The sequence below is a fragment of the Phallusia mammillata genome, chromosome 7 (assembly GCF_965637545.1).
Source record: "Phallusia mammillata chromosome 7, kaPhaMamm4.hap1.1, whole genome shotgun sequence".
NCBI lineage: Eukaryota > Metazoa > Chordata > Ascidiacea > Phlebobranchia > Ascidiidae > Phallusia > Phallusia mammillata.
In genome coordinates, this window is record NC_137258.1 from 16553974 (window position 1) to 16572394 (window position 18421).

Genomic DNA, 18421 nt, shown 5'->3' on the forward strand with positions numbered 1-18421 from the left:
TGCTTCAAAACCTGGTATCGTCCCATCACTAATTGCTGCTATAAAAATATTATTTTTGTTCCCTATATTTTCCTTTAAATGGTGGATTCTTAATACTGTTATGCCACATAGTGTTACAAAGTACACATTTCATTTTGTGGTCGATGTATTTGTGCAGATAAAATCACTACAAACTCAGTTTTATCTGTCAATTGCACCTCCATCTTTAATGCAAGAATCAAAGTTCACATTTTTAGGAAATCATAAAATGTGAAACAATTACATCTTCAAATAGTTCAAAGGCCCAAATAACAGTGAACAAATACAACACATTTCAGGGTTGTTTGGTTTTCTAAAAGTCCAGATTTTTATTACTCTTAAGTTTACATTTTTGACAAGATGGTAAAATGCTTTTTCCCAATATGTCTGTGCCATGGCATACACATCTCATCAGGTAGATCATAAAAATAAATTACACATCAGCAAGGAATATGAATAATTACTCAGCGTACCTGATAATTACTCTATACCACTAAAAACTGGTGGCAATATGTGGTGACAAGTAGATGCACAAATTATATACCCAAGTATATAAATCAGGCTGGAAAATAGATGATACACATACTAAAGAGGTTTCTTAATCTACAAAAAATACATCTATAACGATTAATGTGGGCACTGTGCATTATAACAGAATAAACACTTTATGCCTATACACATATGCAGTGTTTTTTTTTAAGGTGTCAAATTTCTCCAGCGGTTTCCCAAAATTTGCCAGTAGCCTAATAAATAATTCGTTTAAGCAAATATGGCTATTTTTTGGTATTTAAATGAAACACTTGCGGTCTCTTAAAACTGCTTAGCGGTCACCCAAACCAAACCTTAAAAAAACCCTGCACATATGGTCGAAAGTACAGTTTACTATTTATAGATTTTGTAGTACAAAAGTTTTTTTTCCCAGCTACAATGCTCAAGCATGGAAAAATGCATTGTGGCTGATTTTCCACATAATGCTTACAATGTGCCAACAGCAGGGGGGAAAGAAAAGGATTTGGTTGTAGCAAAATCACATAGACAACACAAATTGCAACAAACCCGGAGAAAAGGGTGGAAAATCACCTAAAGCGAATAGAAGTTTATCACCAGCAATAAAACTAAGAATAAGAGTAACTCAACCGCACATATTTACAAGCAATATATGAAACCAAAAAAGGCTACAAAATAAGGTGCCACCAGTCCTAAAGATATGGTTTTAAAAATTTGTAGTGATAGTGGATCATTTTTTTTTCTCCTGGCTCAGATAAAAAGCAAAATATATGTATGTCATGTCTTAATGGCCATTTGAGTGCATGTAAAAATCAGCATTTTAACCAATCAGAAAAAGACCAATGGATTGGCATTTAACCATGTGGTTTTAAAAACAAATGTCATGTTATAACCATATATAGCATATAACCATCAGGATGCTGTTACAACCACAAACATTGTTATATGCCTAGGAATTAATACAATTTACCCAGTATAAGGATTTAAATCATTATGAACAGTTTAGACTTTAGACTACAACTTAACACGGCTTATGACTTACTAGTACGAATGCAAATCACAATTCACAGGATTATGATGTACATTAATACTTTAAATCACTATTAAAAGATTGTTTTTTATTATCATTTTTTTATCTTGCATTGTTAAACTTGCTGATCATTTTGTTGTTTTCTAGATGCCTTTTTATTTGGAATGCAAAGATTTTTATTTATTTTTAATGCTGTGAGATATATACTATTTGGAAAATTCTTAGCACCAACACCATTAGTTTAACAACCTATATATTTTGGGCAGTGAAGTGTTTTGTAAAATCTTAAGATTTGGACATTGGTTTCATCTTGTGTGGATAAATTTGTCAGATGGCAAAACGTGAGATGAATTTGCTATGCTGGCCCATTTAGAAAATTTGGAAATAAAATGGTAGCACCCTATTTCAGAGGTCGGCATTGTACCAAAGATGCCAAGCCACAGACCAATTTTTCATCAAGGAGGCATTCCTTATGTGCAACTTTTACTAGTCATTTGGATTAATTTTTTTTTGACAGATGAGCAAAACTGGTTAATTAGATTTGTGTGCTGAATTTAGCCGACCTCCGTCTACAGTACACCAACAAATCTACATGTATAACAATATTTTACAAATGTCCTGACCTTTTTGATGTTAATTTATACTAAATTTGTAGTGGGGAATATGTCACACCAACTTCAATTTGCATTGATTAGTCACATAAACAGCATAAAACTTATCAAACATAAAAGTACAAAGGTGAAGTAACAAAAAATTGCCAACTGGCAATATATATTTAATTATGTTCTTTCAGTTGCTTTGAACAAAATTGGCAAAGTTTAAAAACTCATGAAATGAAAAAAAATCCGATTTCAAAACCTCTATCCACTAAAATGATAAATCATCTGTTTGATCTATGATTCAAACAAATTCAACCAGCTGGCTTGTAACATCTATATGAAAATGTTTGAGTTAATTTGGCAGTTCCGTGTGGATGAATAATCGAAGGCGCTCAACATATTGTCCGTATAACTCTATGTCATTATGTCCAGCTCCTAAAACACAAAAGCAAAACCTTTTTAATAAAACATAATCCAACTGATCGAGGTGATTGAAATTTATTTTGCTTTCAATTAGGCAGTTAACAGCTCAGGTATCATTTCCACTCATTAGCTTAATAGCTACATCCTATTTTTAGAAAACCAGTTGCATTTTTTTCTTACTGATTTAGGCCATTCAGTGTAGCATAAATAGTGGCATTACTTATTTTTAGATTATTATTTCGTTATCTGCTAATCCCTTTTGTTATTTCCAAATCCTATTTTTATAATCACAACAGCCTTTCATGGTTTCCTAAAATAGTCAATCATTTTGCAAATTACTGTCATTTTCATTGTATAGCAGTTAGTAACACAAAAAGTCTACCAATAGCAATACAAAAAGCTGTAAAAATATGATGTTTGCTTTTACATAATTCGCAGACATGTGGTTTGCCGATCAATAACCAAATATTTAACACAAAACACAATTTCATTATTAATGAGCTGACAACAGGTTGGAATGTTGGCTTTCAATCCAGGCATTGAGGCGATGAAAAATCAATGCATTTATTACATCTGGTACTCCATATGTGTTCTATTTTAAAGTATGTATGTGTCTATTTTCTGCAAAAAATTCAAAACAAATTTTATCCAAAAAGCTGTGTCTGATAAACATTGATTGTATACCAGTAGAGCATGAAGATATATCAGTAAATTTCAAAAACAAAATAAATTTGAATCACTCTTTCTTGACCAAACGATCGTTAGACAGAAAAAAGAAAAACGGACAAAAACAATAAGTGTTCCCTCCAGGGAAGGGGACCCATAATGATTCAGTAATAGTGGCCCCAAAAGTGCCCAAACAAGGGAAAAACTTAAACCAACCCACAATAAGCCTAATTTGATTGACCAAATCCACTGTTGATAAAAAACATATTTATTATCCAAAGGCCTACAAAGGGTTAAAATTGACAAAACTCAATGTTGGAAAGCAAACCAACTCTTTTTTTCATGTTTTTAAAGATTTTTGGCATACAATACCACAACTGATTAACTTGCCTTCAATCCACAGAGGTTCAACAGCTCTTGGACAATGTTCATAAATTGCCAGTCCATGTGAGAAATCGATGACTTCATCTTCTGTCCCGTGTATTACCAACACTGGTGATGTCACTTTGGGAATCTTTTCAATACTGTAAACCACAAACATACATTTAAATAAAAATCACCCCACTAGTAAATTTGAGTGTTTTAGGGCCAACATGGGTTGAATGCACATGACATTTTCTGTTACATACAATCGTCCTCACTACACTCACAAAACACTATGATAATAATAAATGCAAAACCTATGTTAACAAGATAACCACTTCCCCGGTTCGGTGATGTCACACAATATATAGACTTATAGAATAAATTTTAAACAGTATAGGTTTAGCACACATTTGTAGCCTTGTCTTGTACACATGTATATATATGTTTTCCATGAACAATGATATAGCTTAAAAATGATAAATAGCATAAGTTTTTTATGACTAATGTCTGCGAATTGATGACAAAGCCAATAATGCTATAATATAATAACAAATTACATTGATGTCGTCTGCCGTGCAAGTATTGAGGCACAGGGGAGATAGGAAATTTACCCATAATTTGACCACAAAACATATCACATGTACTGAACCAAAACATAGGCACTCTGTTTGAACATATTTCATGTAAAGCAAGCACTGACAAATTCAAGCAGCCTGGAAATGGTAAATTATGTACAAACAGATTTAGTATAAGCTCTATTAAAGGGCCATGGTTTTGATCAGTGGTTCTCAATCCTTTAGTGTCAGATCCAATTTCGAACTTATATGAAATGTATTTAGCTGTGTGGTAGCAGCACAACATATTTAAGCTGTGAAAAAGGACAAAGCGAATACTCAAAACTGTCTTTGATTTTCAATTACTTTGAGAAAAAAATATTTTGCAATTTTGCTTGTTCTATGAATAAATACCAGAAAAAATGCCAGAAAGCCACAGTTGGAAGTAATTGGTGTTGATGATAAAAACAAATATATATGTAAGTAATATATTTTAAAATTACTTCACATAAAACTAAAACATGATTTGTGTATAGTTGGACAGCAAACATGTTGCAGTGTAATTGTACTATCACAAATATTTGTTTAGTGGTACTAAAATCGCCAGGCTAGTTAGTCTCCAAAATAAAGTTTTACGTTGTTCCTAACATAGCGTAATTTGTGAAGCCATTTGGATGTTAGTTGCACTATTACCAATAGTAAACCTGTTTCCAAACATTTCATGTACAAGTTTTCTTAACTGATAGAATTTTATCTAAATGTGAAAAAATATGTAGTCTGGCACAGAAGTCGAGAAATAATTTATCGATCAATCCCACAAAAAAACTGTTTTCTTCGGGGTATATTGTGCCCCTTGGCTTATGTCAACATATATATATATGAACTGATGCACACCAGAATACAAAACAAAAACACATTGTTACATGAACACTCAAAAGATTTTTTTTTACAACCCAAAGTGGATGGTCTTGTGACCCACTATTTGCAGAGCCCTGCTTTGACATTCCAGGAACAAATTGGAATTTTTCAAAGCGGATAGGCAAACTAACGCTGGTAATCTTGTATTACAGCATACCAAAACATTTATACATACCTGGGAAAAACATCGAAAAACCAAGTCCTCTTGGTGTTTGGAAAGGCAACTCTCAATCCAGAGAGGAGGGGGGAATGTAAAATAACTGCACCACATTCATATTTTTTAGCCAGATCAATTGTGGGAACAGTTCCAATGCTCTGGCCATACAGAATAATGTTCTCTGGGCTAATGCCGTACCTTTAATAAATGTAAATAGGTCTGGTGTTATTTAGAGTCATGACAAGTTGCACATGGCAGAGTATACAGCTGCAGTTTTACCTGCATGGTTGTCATGAGAATTAATGTTACACAGTACACCAGCCCTTTCACAGACCTTACGTTGAAAGTCAGTTTGTCAAACATTTCGGAACTGAAATATTTATTGAAAATTAAAGTAAAGTTTTAGTTAAATATTTACACAAAAATGTCAAAGATGGCAAAAACTTCTGAACAACCTGCTGTTTGTTTTTCAATTATCATTTATAAATTATTTTTTTGTGTGTCTCAATACAACATAAACATATATGGGTAACCAATGCTTGAACAATCCGAAAAGTGAGAAATAAATACCTTTGTCTTAAAGACTGGAATGCTGCTTCGATATCAGCATAAATATTCTTTTCTGTTGGTTTTCCTCCACTTGCGCCATAACCGGAATAGTCGTAGGAAAATATATTTACTCCAAGACGAGCTGCAAGGCCAACATAAAAAGAACTCATTTGTCCCAGATCAACTGCATTTCCGTGGGAAAACAGAAGGGTGTATTTGCTGACTTGATGAGTGGCGGAACTCTTAATGTACATGCAAGCGACACGGTTCCCCCTTGCTGTGTTAATAAGGAAAACCTGCAAAAAAGATCATGATTAAGATGATAACCTGTTAACTTAACAACACTGAATGGATATTTTAACATCCTGAAAATCGCAATGTCTTTTATTGTCTATAGTTCATGTTACAGAGTAGCAGTTCTGCTTTAAAATCTCCGCAAAACTTGTTTCTTAGATATTTGTAGCATACTCAAAAAAAAAAAATAACGAAAAAGCTGCAAAACCATGCTCCAAAGTTACAGGGCACAACTTCAGTCTTTAACCTCTTTTTCCAAATGTTCATGTCTTTAACCTCTTTTTCCAAATGTACCAACGTTCAAAAATAATGTGAAACAAAATGTGTCGAAAACCCATAACTATTTGAAAATAACAAGTAAAGGCAATATTTGACAGTTTTATACTTTTATAAAGTAGGAGGGTATACCTCTAAGTTTTGCTGGTCCCGGTCAGTGTATTGCCATTCAGCATGCTCGGTAAGGTGCAAGACATATTTGTTTCCAGTCTCATCGGGAATTACAGTGTATGTGGGGTCTGGAGGAATGAATGCTAGTTTTGCTGCAATATGCCCAGGGCATGGTGGGCAGCAAAACAGGCGACAAATGTCGCGAAATGTCAAGTTGCTCATTCCAAATCAGGTGTGTTTTTAGCCTTTACTGAACCTCATGTACTTTAATGTAACAAATATATAGTCATACACTGTGTATATATTTACAACAAACATTAAACAAACCCTGTAAAACAATGATAAACAAAATTTGTGATAACCTTGAACAAAATAAACACATAGTTAAATTATTCTAGCATTATTAGTGCCTTGTTCACAGTAAAATACAAACATTTCAGGGTTCTCCATTAATGTTGGTTTGTTTTATGTTTAAATTGCAGGTTTTGGATGCCACAGCACACACAAGTTAGTTGAACCACGTTTATTATATAACAAGAATGTATTGTGTCTGTATTAAACAAAATTGAGTTGAGTTGACTTTATTGTAATGCCTTAGCAACAAAATTATGACCACAATATAAATGAAGCATAAATCGAGTTAACAGTTACCTGTTTCACTAGTCACAACAATACTGAAAATACCCTATTATTTAAAACAATATACGCTGTTACTCGTCAACTAGTATTTTGTAAAATATTACATATTATATTGCCATGTTAATCATAACAAATAGTTAGAAACTTTGACAATGAACATAGGTAGTTATATAATTTCAGATGAGTTTTTACACATTGTTTTAAAATTTAAAAATGCTAACCTAAATTAGTAAAACTGACATAAATATTTGATAAATTATCCCACTGGGAAACGGCGACCGGTATTGAAAAATACTTAAAAAAATGACAAAAAATGCTTACTCTTGCAAATATATTTTGCATGCATGCACTATACGGTGATTTTTTTGCGATTCTTTTTACTTTCCTTTGTTGTCGTTTGTTACGACACCTCTCGTTTTCGTAAAACCCAAACATTGGCTTCCGTCGCGTTCCTTTCTTTTTTAATCCGGACCTGCACTGAGAATCGGTAGTGGAACGATTCGGTTGTTTATGAATTACCAACCAAAGTTGAAGCTGTGTAGTGTCGGATGAAAGTGATTCATAAAAAAAAGCTTTTGTTTAATTTTGTTTTTCTATGTAACAAAGCTATTTTTATCTTGCCTTTTTGTTGGAAAGATTCGATTGCTTTATTTGTCATACAACTATATCATTCAGTATAGGCATGCTTTGTTATGTAATCTTGTAAATCGCAGAAGGTATTTTCGTTTGCTCAGCAGAATAAAATATTGTTCAAAATGATGAATTTAATTCTACACTATCTAGTAAAATATCAGCTCGGAAGGCCGCTCGCAAGAACGTTTTGTCTATTTTTTTCAATTGCAGTTACTAAAAAAATTGTTGTTCTGTATTGTGTTGTATAAGCAATAAACAACAACATTTGCTTAAGACACAGAATTCGGAAACAGCTGCAAAAATGCCACAGTTGAAAATACGCCAAATTAAAACCAACATTGGGTACAAAGGTAAAAGAGCGCAGCAACTGCACCTATTTGACTATTTTTTAGCGAAGGGCAACGCGACTCGATTTGACAACATGGGTGGATACCAGCAGGTTTTAAGTTGGTGACAATTGAAAAAAAAAACTATCCTCTGTTTCCCTGGCCGTTGATACGTCAGCCATAATACTTATTGTGGTCGAATCGGACCAACACCCAACCAAAACTGTTTTGAAAAATCACATTTTCGGTCACATAACTCGGTGCTTCAAATCAACTTGTATGGCGTCACAAATTCTGACACCAACAAAAATTATTGCTAAACTTACGCATCAAAATGCCATTTCTTATTTACTCCAAAATATGTTTTAGCCCAATAAGCTCTTTTAGTAAACGACTGTATGCCGAAAAGGTTACGAAAATTCAAAAAAAAAAACGTTTTGTCATCTTATCAAGCTAAATCCATGTAGGTACATGAAATTTATGGATAATGTAAATCCAACAGATCACTAATGTTGGCCTACCATACGTCCTCTTTTTGGAGGACATGTCCTCCATTTTAACAAAAATCAAGTTGTCCTCCGAGGACAAGAAAAACTGCTCAAATGTCCTCCTTTTTAAGGAATTTCTGATTTATCAAATACATATGTGACAATTATGCCTTTGAAAACAGCCAAATATAAATCTTCAGTTTATTTATTAAAGAATACAGGTTTTCCTTTTTTTTAAATACAACTTATTTTAATGCTGTGATAAACGTTAAACTGTATCCAAACTATTGTATACCGTTTAATTTCTGAAGCTTTTATTTTTTGGGGAGCCTTAAATTATTTTTTCATGTTCTTTTCAACAATGTCTCCTCCTTTTTGGCGATGGAAATATGGTAGGCCTAACTAATGATATTCAACAACTTAAAAAACACTTGAATTAAAAAAGTCAAAACGCTGCCTTGAAAATCACGTGACCTTTTCCTCTCGATCGTTTTTTTTTACTTTATTTCGACAAAATTTACGCGAAAAGAGCGGGATTACTACATAAAGATAGTTAAAAGTTAGAGATGTGTTTCATCAATGTGCCTTCGGTTAAGAAGATACATTTGCATTGGTTCAGATTTCCCTTTCATCTGAATTGGACCTCGATAGTCAAACTTGAAATGAGGACTGTAGCATTCCGGCGACTGCAAACTCCTAAATTTTATGAATAACAGAATATTTTAATCAAAAACATAAGTGCCAGAGAACTTGTGTGTAAAGAATACATCATGCAGACGTTTTAACAGTCACTGCTTTTATCATCAGTGCAGGATGTCAATAGAGCTATGCAACATGGTTTATATGAGCACTTGGGAAAAAAGGTGATTGCAAGGTATGTGAAGTGACGTCACAGACAGAAACACGGAACTGGCGATTAGAAGGGTGGCGTTCAAAAAAAGATAAGAACCGGAACAGAATATTTGATTTTTTACAAAACTACTAGATCTTATTGACCCAAATTAATAGTAGAGCTACAAAGATAAGAACTCACATCAGAAAAAGTTTGCTAAATAGCGATGGGTGGCGTAAAAAGAAGTTGTTCGAATCGGGTTAGGGTTAAAAACTAAATGCAACGTTTTGAACCAGGTTTGGAACGTTTTCGTAATTTGCATTTGAAATATTTGCGAATGCTCTTTACGTCACTTAGCGTTATTTAGCAAACCTGAGTGGTGTGAGTTTTTGTGTTAGTAGATTTTCCTAAACTAATACATAACGGAATAACTTATAGCCTACTTTTGAAGAGGTAAGTCTATCTCACACTTGAAAACTATTTATTCACCCACCAAAAATGGAGTACTGGGTTACCATGTGTTTTTTTGCCTAAAATATACTTTTTGTCAAAACACAGGTGCCACCACATGCAAATTTCCAATTTATGGTCACAAATACATAATAACTTAGTAGAAAGCATAAAATATGTTTTATTTGTTAAAAAACATGTTAAAAAATGCCCCGTCCTGTGCAACCAACCTGTACGTATATTCTGATACGTTGATTTTTCCTGTCATGCCAGTGGTTTCACAACGCGACGCGATATTCACAGTGTTTCCGAACAAACAGTAGCGCGGTGTCCTCTGTCCAATAACACCTGTCACAACATCACCAGTGTGTACACCTATAGTCACCTGAAAGAGAAAAATTGTTAAAAAAGAAAATGGCGCAGTAAATTGTTGCACGAAATTATCTTGTTCCAATATGCCGCAAGTTTTTACCAACACTGTATTGTAAAACTCGCATTTTGAATTTTAATAGAAAGCTTAAAATTTTAACAAAGCTTTTCACCTGCTTAACAAAAAACAAGGTTTTAGGTTTACATTTCACACGAACACAATCAGGACTGACGTAAATTAACCTTTGAAACTGTAAATTCACTAAATGTTATAGGTCATAAATTTTGTGGTGTGTAACCTACAAACAATAAGATATTTTCATGTTTTTCTTGGGAAAAAAAATCAGTAACTAAAATGCAAAAGCATCGAGCCAATAAATGATAAGCTGCAGACAGTGCACGCTGTTTCAATCTATAAGGTCTCATGCACTAACCAATACGACCGATCTCTTGTCACTAGCTGCACTGATGAGACCTTATATGTCGAAACAGTGTGCACTGTCTGCAGTAACTAAAATGTTTCAAAATGCACAATGATATTATAACCTGTATTGGCATTCCATCAATAAGTATTTGTTCACTTAGCTCCATCATGTCCAACGCAAGTTGACAAATGTGACGCGAGTTATCGGTGCAATGTTCAGGAAGTCCACTTACTGCCATATATTTGTCACCAACTGTTTCCACCTATGATATTAATACGAATCAACAAGCAGTATCATCATAAACGTACCAACGCTACCGGTGCGGATCATTCTGGATGAGCACGTAGTTTGATTAATGACATAGACCAGGGTGGTTCAAAACCCTGCACGCGGGCCACATCGAACACTTTCAGCATGCAACCATCGAATTATATTGTATTACAGACTACGCCTCTAAAACAGTCGCCTATCATCAGAGTACAGGCCATGTGTAACTAGTAACAATGCCTTTGATAAAGTGTCAAATTGGACAACCATTATTAAATTACTACTTTTTTATTTCACTTATTATATTCCACAAAATCGATTTATTTAGGAGATTGACATTTTTACACGGGCGATATATGTTCAGTATCTTTTAGGCAATAGCCTATTTGACAACTGAGTGAGACAAGCGCTGCTTTATTATAATTACAACAAGGTTATTTTTTACCTTGTAAACGTATGGATTTTTCTTCGGGTCAGATAGTCCATCAAATTTCGTATAAACCGTATTCAGTAACTTGACTATTTTCATCGCTCCTTCCGATGTGCTGTGTTTGGCGCAAAACTAAAAAAAACATGTTAACCTGGAAGACTCATATTGATTTTTGTCGGTACAAGGCGAAACCTTACCTTTCCAAAATCGACCAGTCCACTAAACAATATTGTGACACTGTCGAATCGCATTGGTGGTACTTGTCGTTTGTGACGTAACTCGTTGGCGACCCAGTGTGGTAGAACAGCGTAAAGAAGTCTTGAAGTAAAATTGATAATGCACATTTGTTTGATAAAATAGAAAGACATCTCAGCTTCCTGGAACTTGTTGAAAGCTAGTTCGGTCATTACAGAGTTTTGGTAATTTTGAAGATGCTCTAATTAGCGCACATATATTTATTACATCGGAGACAAGAATGTAACTGGTGTTCACGAAATACACGTCATCTAAATTACAATACGCCTGGCCCATTGAAGGCGCCACACCGAATCAGCCGGCTTTCAATGGGCCTGGCGAGTGTGCCGTGATCGCTGGTCTGCATAGATAGACGCTTAAAGGGCTGATCCCAGTTATGAATTTATGTTCATCTTACACGTTATCTATGTTTTAATTACGTAACAGATCGTTTTTAAGAGACAAATTTATGCAAAGAACAAGAGCCAACCCCAGATCAGTTTGAACTTATTAGAGACAAGAATACAATAATTTATTTTGTAAATAGAAGCTTATAGTTTTTTTTATATCCACCCTAACATCATTTTACACAAAGTACGCTGTATTCGGCAAAGTATATTTACTTTTCGTTGACAAACCTATTTAAGTTTTTCAGGTTAACTTACTTATCAGTCATTTTCTTTTCCCTTTCACGGGCAAGTAACGTATGCTGAAGTTTATCTGTAAGGATTTCGAGACTTTGTGCCATTCTGTAATCCTCTTCAAATTGTTCACCCAGTAGTACGAGGTCCCTTGTGGCATCATGAAGGGGAATGTCACTTAAACATAGACCTCTACCAGTAAGATCCTCCAAGTTCATAACGCTGAAAACAAAATCGAAGTGTTTAAACAGAACAGAATCAGACTCTCTAATATGCAGCATGGTTATATATTTTCGATCGCTGTTTAAGTGGATAAATATTTTCAAATGTATTACCCTTATTTTTTTTGTAAAGAATGACCACAAGTTTACAACATAAAAATCTGCAACATTGTCTGCGTGTATTGTCCTTTAACGTTGTTTACAAAATTGACATTACCAGACAAGATAATGTTTTAGAAAGACTGATAATACAATGGTTAACAGAAGAAATTTGTTTTTAACACAAATCTTGTTTTATGATTATTAAAACCAATGCCATTTTGTAACTTTTTACGGTACAGATTGTGCAAATATACTAAAGGTTTGCTACTGTTTATATGAATAGTTACAATTAACAACATGAAAACCACGGTTTTCCCTAAATCATCTAATTAGGCTAGGTCTACAATTACTAAAATTCATCTTTCCAGGAATTTTTTGTTCAAACAATGCACTTCATATACTAGTCAATAAGATCACATTAAAATAGTAACTTATACATGATTCAACTATTGCCCATGTAGGGTATTAGGTCTACCTTGGAGAACAAAGAAATAAGATTTGATCGCATTCTGGGACGTAGATCATTTGACCTTTTAACCTTAGTGACGTGTTGTCCTGTTCGGAGCGAAATCCACTGGTTTGTCCATTGGCGTGATTTGATTGGCCCACAAGATGCGTGACGTCACTTGGCCCGTGGATGTCATTGTCATTCTCAGGAGGTTTTAAAACACCTGATTTTTTTTGTATAAATTAAATGGTTGCGATTTTTCGAGAAGGTAATTAGCGTAAAATTTCAATAATTATTGTGGTATTATAGTTATGGTACCTACTAAAGAATTCATAATGCGTAAAACAACGACTTCTGCAAAGTTGTACCTGGTTTTGTTCTCAATACAAAAACTTGGTTAATTTGCGACTTGATGCTGTCAAAACTGAAAGGGATTCTTGGTCGAACCAGATCAAACAAATCATGGATGTGAGGACATGTTGTTGAATCTTCGTCAAATGAGGTAGTAACTAAAACATTTAAAAGATGTGCTTGCAGCAAAAAAACGTTACGTGTCAGGCTTATATACAATAAAAACAGATTTAATGTAATTGCATTGCACAACATTATTTTGTTTTTTGTTTACCTGGTTTTTGACCAAATGGGCATTGGGAATTCTGTGTCGAGTTTTGTGAAGAAACGAAGGAGGGTTGCAGATCGGGAACGACTCGTGATATTGATGCACCGGCCTGATGAACCACCATATCTTCATCAAACATCATGTGAAAGGGAAGAGCCTATTAATTACAAATGTCTATGCTGTTTTCTAATGAAACACTGAATACACTGCACAGCAACATCGCTCTCGTTAGACGCAACTATAAAACTTAAAACAGAGGTTTTCAACGGGGGAACATTTAATCCTAGTAAGTATTTTTGTCATGCTGTAAGGGTTAGTATACGCAAGCACTTTTTAGGTGTTCATTTTTTCTAGGCGAGTTTGATTAACACTTTTAAAAGTATAGCCGAGCAAAAAGGTTGGAATGTTTTTTTTGGAAACCTTGCAGAATGTTTTTGGTCCAATAATTGGTTCCATTTCTGCCATTTCATCTTCAATCACCGCAAGATCTCTGTGTTTTGGATCCGAAAGTGTCCCGGATGTAGCGACTATCTCAAGTTGCACGTGATCACAACCATCACCTTTGCGTTTTATGACCTGTAATTGTATCAGGTGGTTTATCAATGGAGTGTGCTTTATTATATATTATTCAGCTGTTGCAGTGATTTTAAGCTAATTGGAAAACTGTTAGTTTACAAACTATTATACCGAACACCCAAAATTAACGACAAAACATCGCGGAATTAAATAACAAAAGCAGAAAATATTTTTTCTGTCTCTTCCATATAATACAATACCAACATCCAAATAGGTTTAAATATTGAAATTTACGTTTGTGTTTTTAAAACTTGGAAACATACTGGAACATTGTCCTAAAAACCATAGTTTGTTAAACGACACTAATGCTTTATTGTGAATCTAGGTTAACATTTAAATTCGGTTGCACAAGTTACGGGAACACTTCAGCTTACCTTTACATCAGTTTCAGTGTTGTGAATTTGCAGTGTAACCGTCTTTACAATACCGATAACGATATTTTCCAGACCATCCCGTTCAGAGTAGTAGTGCAAAATAAGCGAATTCTCCTTTTCTCCATTAGTGCATCGAAAACTGGGCGCTCTCATACCGGGGTATATTGAACTAAGGTGGTCATGCAAAGCATCAAGATTCTGAAAGTTTTTTTTGGTATTTTTATGAACAGGTAATATAGCGACAAAGAGTACGTCGATTTTTACGTCCACGCGGTGGCGATGTGGAGCTCATACAATATTGCTGTTTTCGCGAAACATTGGAGCACCCCGTAAAACGATTTAAACGTGAACTAAGTCCAGAAAAAGAAGTAGTGTAACAATGTCTATTCTGGACACGAAATAAAGTAAACCTTTCACATAATTTTCAATAACTAGGAGCTCGATTATTGTCATTCTCCAACCTCAAGAAATTCACGAACGCTCGAGCCTAAGGTTCTCATAATGACGTCATAACCAGCCTCCTCACAAAAGAGAAAGAAAAAGTTTCCAAAAAGTTCGAGAATTTTGCTCGCGTCGGTTTCTGTACGAAATATGATGTAAAATAATATACTTAAATTTTCGTGAAAATGTTGTACTGTACACATAGTTCAGGTCATAAGTGAAAGAAAATCGATCAGAATTTGTTACCAATTCGTAGGTCATATGTCTTACTCAGCACAACGCTAGCGGCTTTAACGAGGTCGAATGTGCAAATGTCGTCGTAAATCATTCGTTGGATGAACTGGCCTTGTAACGAGAGATCAGCTTCATTTCTGTGAGCAAAGCCAAAAGTTTAACCCGTCTGCAGCTGGGTGTCCTTACAGTAAAACACGCTTAATTTGTACCAATAATCTAAATAGGTTTGGTAATTTTCATTCCAAGCTTTGAACATGCTTTTACAACATACTATATTATAGGGTGTGTTGACATATATATTGCAAACATTACAAACTTACTTTATCCTTTCCCAGGTTTCTTCACCGTAATTCCGCAGCACCAACTGTTCCAAGGCATAATTTACAAACCCGTACTAAAAATAAAAGTTTGATCACAAAAATAATATTCTTTGACGTTTAACACAATTTCTTACCATTTTATCTCGAACAGATAAAGAACCTGTATCTTATCCCAAAACAAAACAAAGCTGTTTCAATTATCTTCGAAAAACGTCAACGGCTTAAAACGGTCGACACTACAAACCCCTTTTGCAAACTTTGATTTTATTATCTCCGAATGGAAAAATCTTTCACAATAAGCTTTAGTCGAAAAACGTACACCTCATTTGTGACACTATTTCGGTCTAATAAAAACTGTACATTTTTACCCTGCATATTGGGGTAAAACTGTTTTCGCACAATCATAAACCAATGGCACATAAACAAACGATTTCTGAACTCGGCTTGTTGCGGTAAAATATAGTCCTGCCTACAACGGTACTCCAGCAAATAATTACACAGACAAATATTTGATCAGTCTGTTATGCTGCCCAGTATCAGAAGCTGTTTGCCGCAACGAAAATAAAACCAACAACATTCACCGTATCTCACTATTGGACAATCTATTGACTAGGGACATGTTTTCTACTGTTATGTCACAAACCGACACCACTGTTTTTCTCGAATTCTAAACAATGCGAACAATTTGTGTCAAAATCTACAGTAATTCTGGTGAGTAATAGACTCGTTCATTTGGACGCACGATCGCACAGTAAGGTATCATGTTTCAGTAATTGCAGATCGTAAACTGAACACTGGCTTGCAGTTTTTTTTAGTTCGTGTGTGGCAGGTAAATGTCTCCTGAAAGAACAAGATGATAAAGTATCTGGTTGCAACTGCTATGTGCTGAATCTTTCATGCGTTTAGGTGAGAACAAAAGCTAAGCTATGAAGCTTTGTGTCTCTTTAATTCATTCAATACTAAATTCATCTGTCGACATTCCATACAGCATAACTTCCGGCTTGGTGAATATTTTAGCTCAATATTGCACTGCTATTCGTTTCATTTTACAAAATAAATTAAACTTATCTAAACTACTTAGTCCAACTAAGATGTGGGAAAAATCTAATCGACGCTGAACTAAAAATCAGATTTAAATAATGTGATTTTTTCATTTTCCTACTCTCAATGACCTCGTATCCGTGGCTGCGTAAAATACCACAGGTTGCAAAATCTTTCTTGGCCAAGACGCAACATCCGACACGGGTCTATATTGAGCATATGGTCCCAATTCGCGGACTGTAATTAGCAGCTCGTTGGGTGACGGCATAGCAGTCTCCATCGACAGACAGAATTTCTGCCCTTCCGTGTCAGGTGGATGCCGCGTATGCATGGTGACCCTTGCTTTGGGAATTACTGGTGGATTGATCAATAGAATTGATTTCTCGCCTCGTAAGTCGGCCACGCACTATCGCTATCTGCTAAGCTCCGACGTCGCAGCTTGATTGATCTTTCGCAGTTTTTAAAAAGCCGCTACATAAAACATTGTCCTTCCTGTATAATTCACTATAAGAAGCATCGCATTCCTCAAGACGTGTGCTATTTGTAGACATATGCAGAAGTATATTACGTGTATTTCAATGACGTTTTCATTTTTTATGGCATTCACAAACTGCAATTACAAGGCCAAGAACTATAAGACAAAGTTATGTGTGCCAGTCAACACTACAGCAAAAAGTGTGCTGTAGTTTTCTGTAAGATGTTTGTACACAACAAATCAATCTGATCAAAAAGTATTTGAAAAGCGGCACATGTAGGCTATAACCCACACTGAAAATTGGTACAATTAACTACTATGCGTTATCATGTTCTGCAATTTGAAACAAATTCGATGTAAACATTATTGTTACTTGGCTGCTGCAACGTGTCTGATATATACTCTTGGTTAAACTTAAAAGCAATTAGTGTTCGGTGTTTTTTAAATCTAAATTAAAATCGATTTGCAAAGAAGCAACGGACCAAAATTGTCTTCGACCTATTTAAGCAACTGCATTAAAATCCTAAAGGCAGAGCACATACAACCCTTTAGCTGTACATACTTTTATATCCAGCGAATAAAAACAAACTGTCCAGACGCCAATAACCACACCTAAACCTAATCGTGTGATATTTTAAACAATCTCATGTAACTTCCCAAAACCATACGATTATAGCCTGACTACAGAGCGACCACCGAAGATTGCCTGGGATGGGAAAATGTCACCGACAAACAAATATAAATCTGTCACATGTAGTTGAATAGGTAAGCAAATAAGTTTATGGCCTATTTCGGGAACGTAACGGTATGTCGCCATTCCACAGCGTTGGTGGGCTAAAGTTGCCGAAGTAAAATGTGTTGGTGGCATATTAAGCGAACACCTTTAAACAACTTAAGTAAATCTGCCTTAATTGTTAGCTTTGTACACAATTCACGGTTTTAAAGATTTTAACAAGAAACAAACAAGCCAATATATTTGTGAAAACACAACGTTTTGACAATCCTACGTAATTCTTCAAAAAATCATTTTGACAGAATGACATTAGAATTGTCGAAACAGTATGTTCTTTACAAATATGTTCGCTTATCTGTTTCTTATTTTTGTTTCACGAAGAAATCTATTTATTGGTTTCAGAGTAGGCCTGGCATTTTTTTACAGCCAAAAGTGATTACATTATTGTCAGAGATTATACACGACGATTTTATTCAACTAACGAATAATCCAGTTTTAAAGGATTGAAAGAAACACTGATTACAACTTAACCTGAATGTCTACGGCGCCGCAAAGTTATTGTATACAATTGCTAACGATATTTGTAATTTTTTAATGTCCACGCAAATTTTACTAAAAGGAGTACATGCCTTTAC

At 34.8% G+C, this 18421-nt stretch overlaps 2 protein-coding genes across 3 annotated transcripts; both read right to left on the bottom strand.

Moving 5' to 3' along the window:
* Nucleotides 1-127: 127 nt before the first annotated feature.
* LOC145238227 (alpha/beta hydrolase domain-containing protein 17B-like) lies at nucleotides 128-6815 on the bottom strand. Its single transcript, XM_080101335.1, has 5 exons — nucleotides 6490-6815; nucleotides 5809-6083; nucleotides 5257-5436; nucleotides 3634-3767; nucleotides 128-2589 (listed from the first exon to the last, which is right to left on the bottom strand). Exons 1-5 carry the CDS (start codon nucleotides 6688-6690, stop codon nucleotides 2507-2509), a joined length of 873 nt encoding a protein of 290 aa, XP_079957461.1. The 5' UTR covers nucleotides 6691-6815; the 3' UTR covers nucleotides 128-2506.
* A 2214-nt stretch (nucleotides 6816-9029) lies between these two features.
* LOC145237993 (guanylate cyclase soluble subunit beta-1-like) lies at nucleotides 9030-18065 on the bottom strand. 2 transcript variants are annotated; one of them, XM_080101009.1, is made up of 15 exons: nucleotides 15672-18065; nucleotides 15538-15611; nucleotides 15254-15354; nucleotides 15004-15122; nucleotides 14543-14740; nucleotides 14013-14168; nucleotides 13599-13749; nucleotides 13342-13482; nucleotides 13001-13196; nucleotides 12227-12424; nucleotides 11525-11645; nucleotides 11343-11459; nucleotides 10752-10892; nucleotides 10067-10221; nucleotides 9030-9250 (listed from the first exon to the last, which is right to left on the bottom strand). In XM_080101009.1, exons 1-15 carry the CDS (start codon nucleotides 15672-15674, stop codon nucleotides 9115-9117), a joined length of 2007 nt encoding a protein of 668 aa, XP_079957135.1. In that variant the 5' UTR covers nucleotides 15675-18065; the 3' UTR covers nucleotides 9030-9114. The 2 variants fall into 2 exon arrangements, with proteins under 2 accessions (XP_079957135.1, XP_079957133.1); XM_080101007.1 differs by having other exon boundaries at nucleotides 15230-15354.
* Nucleotides 18066-18421: the final 356 nt, after the last annotated feature.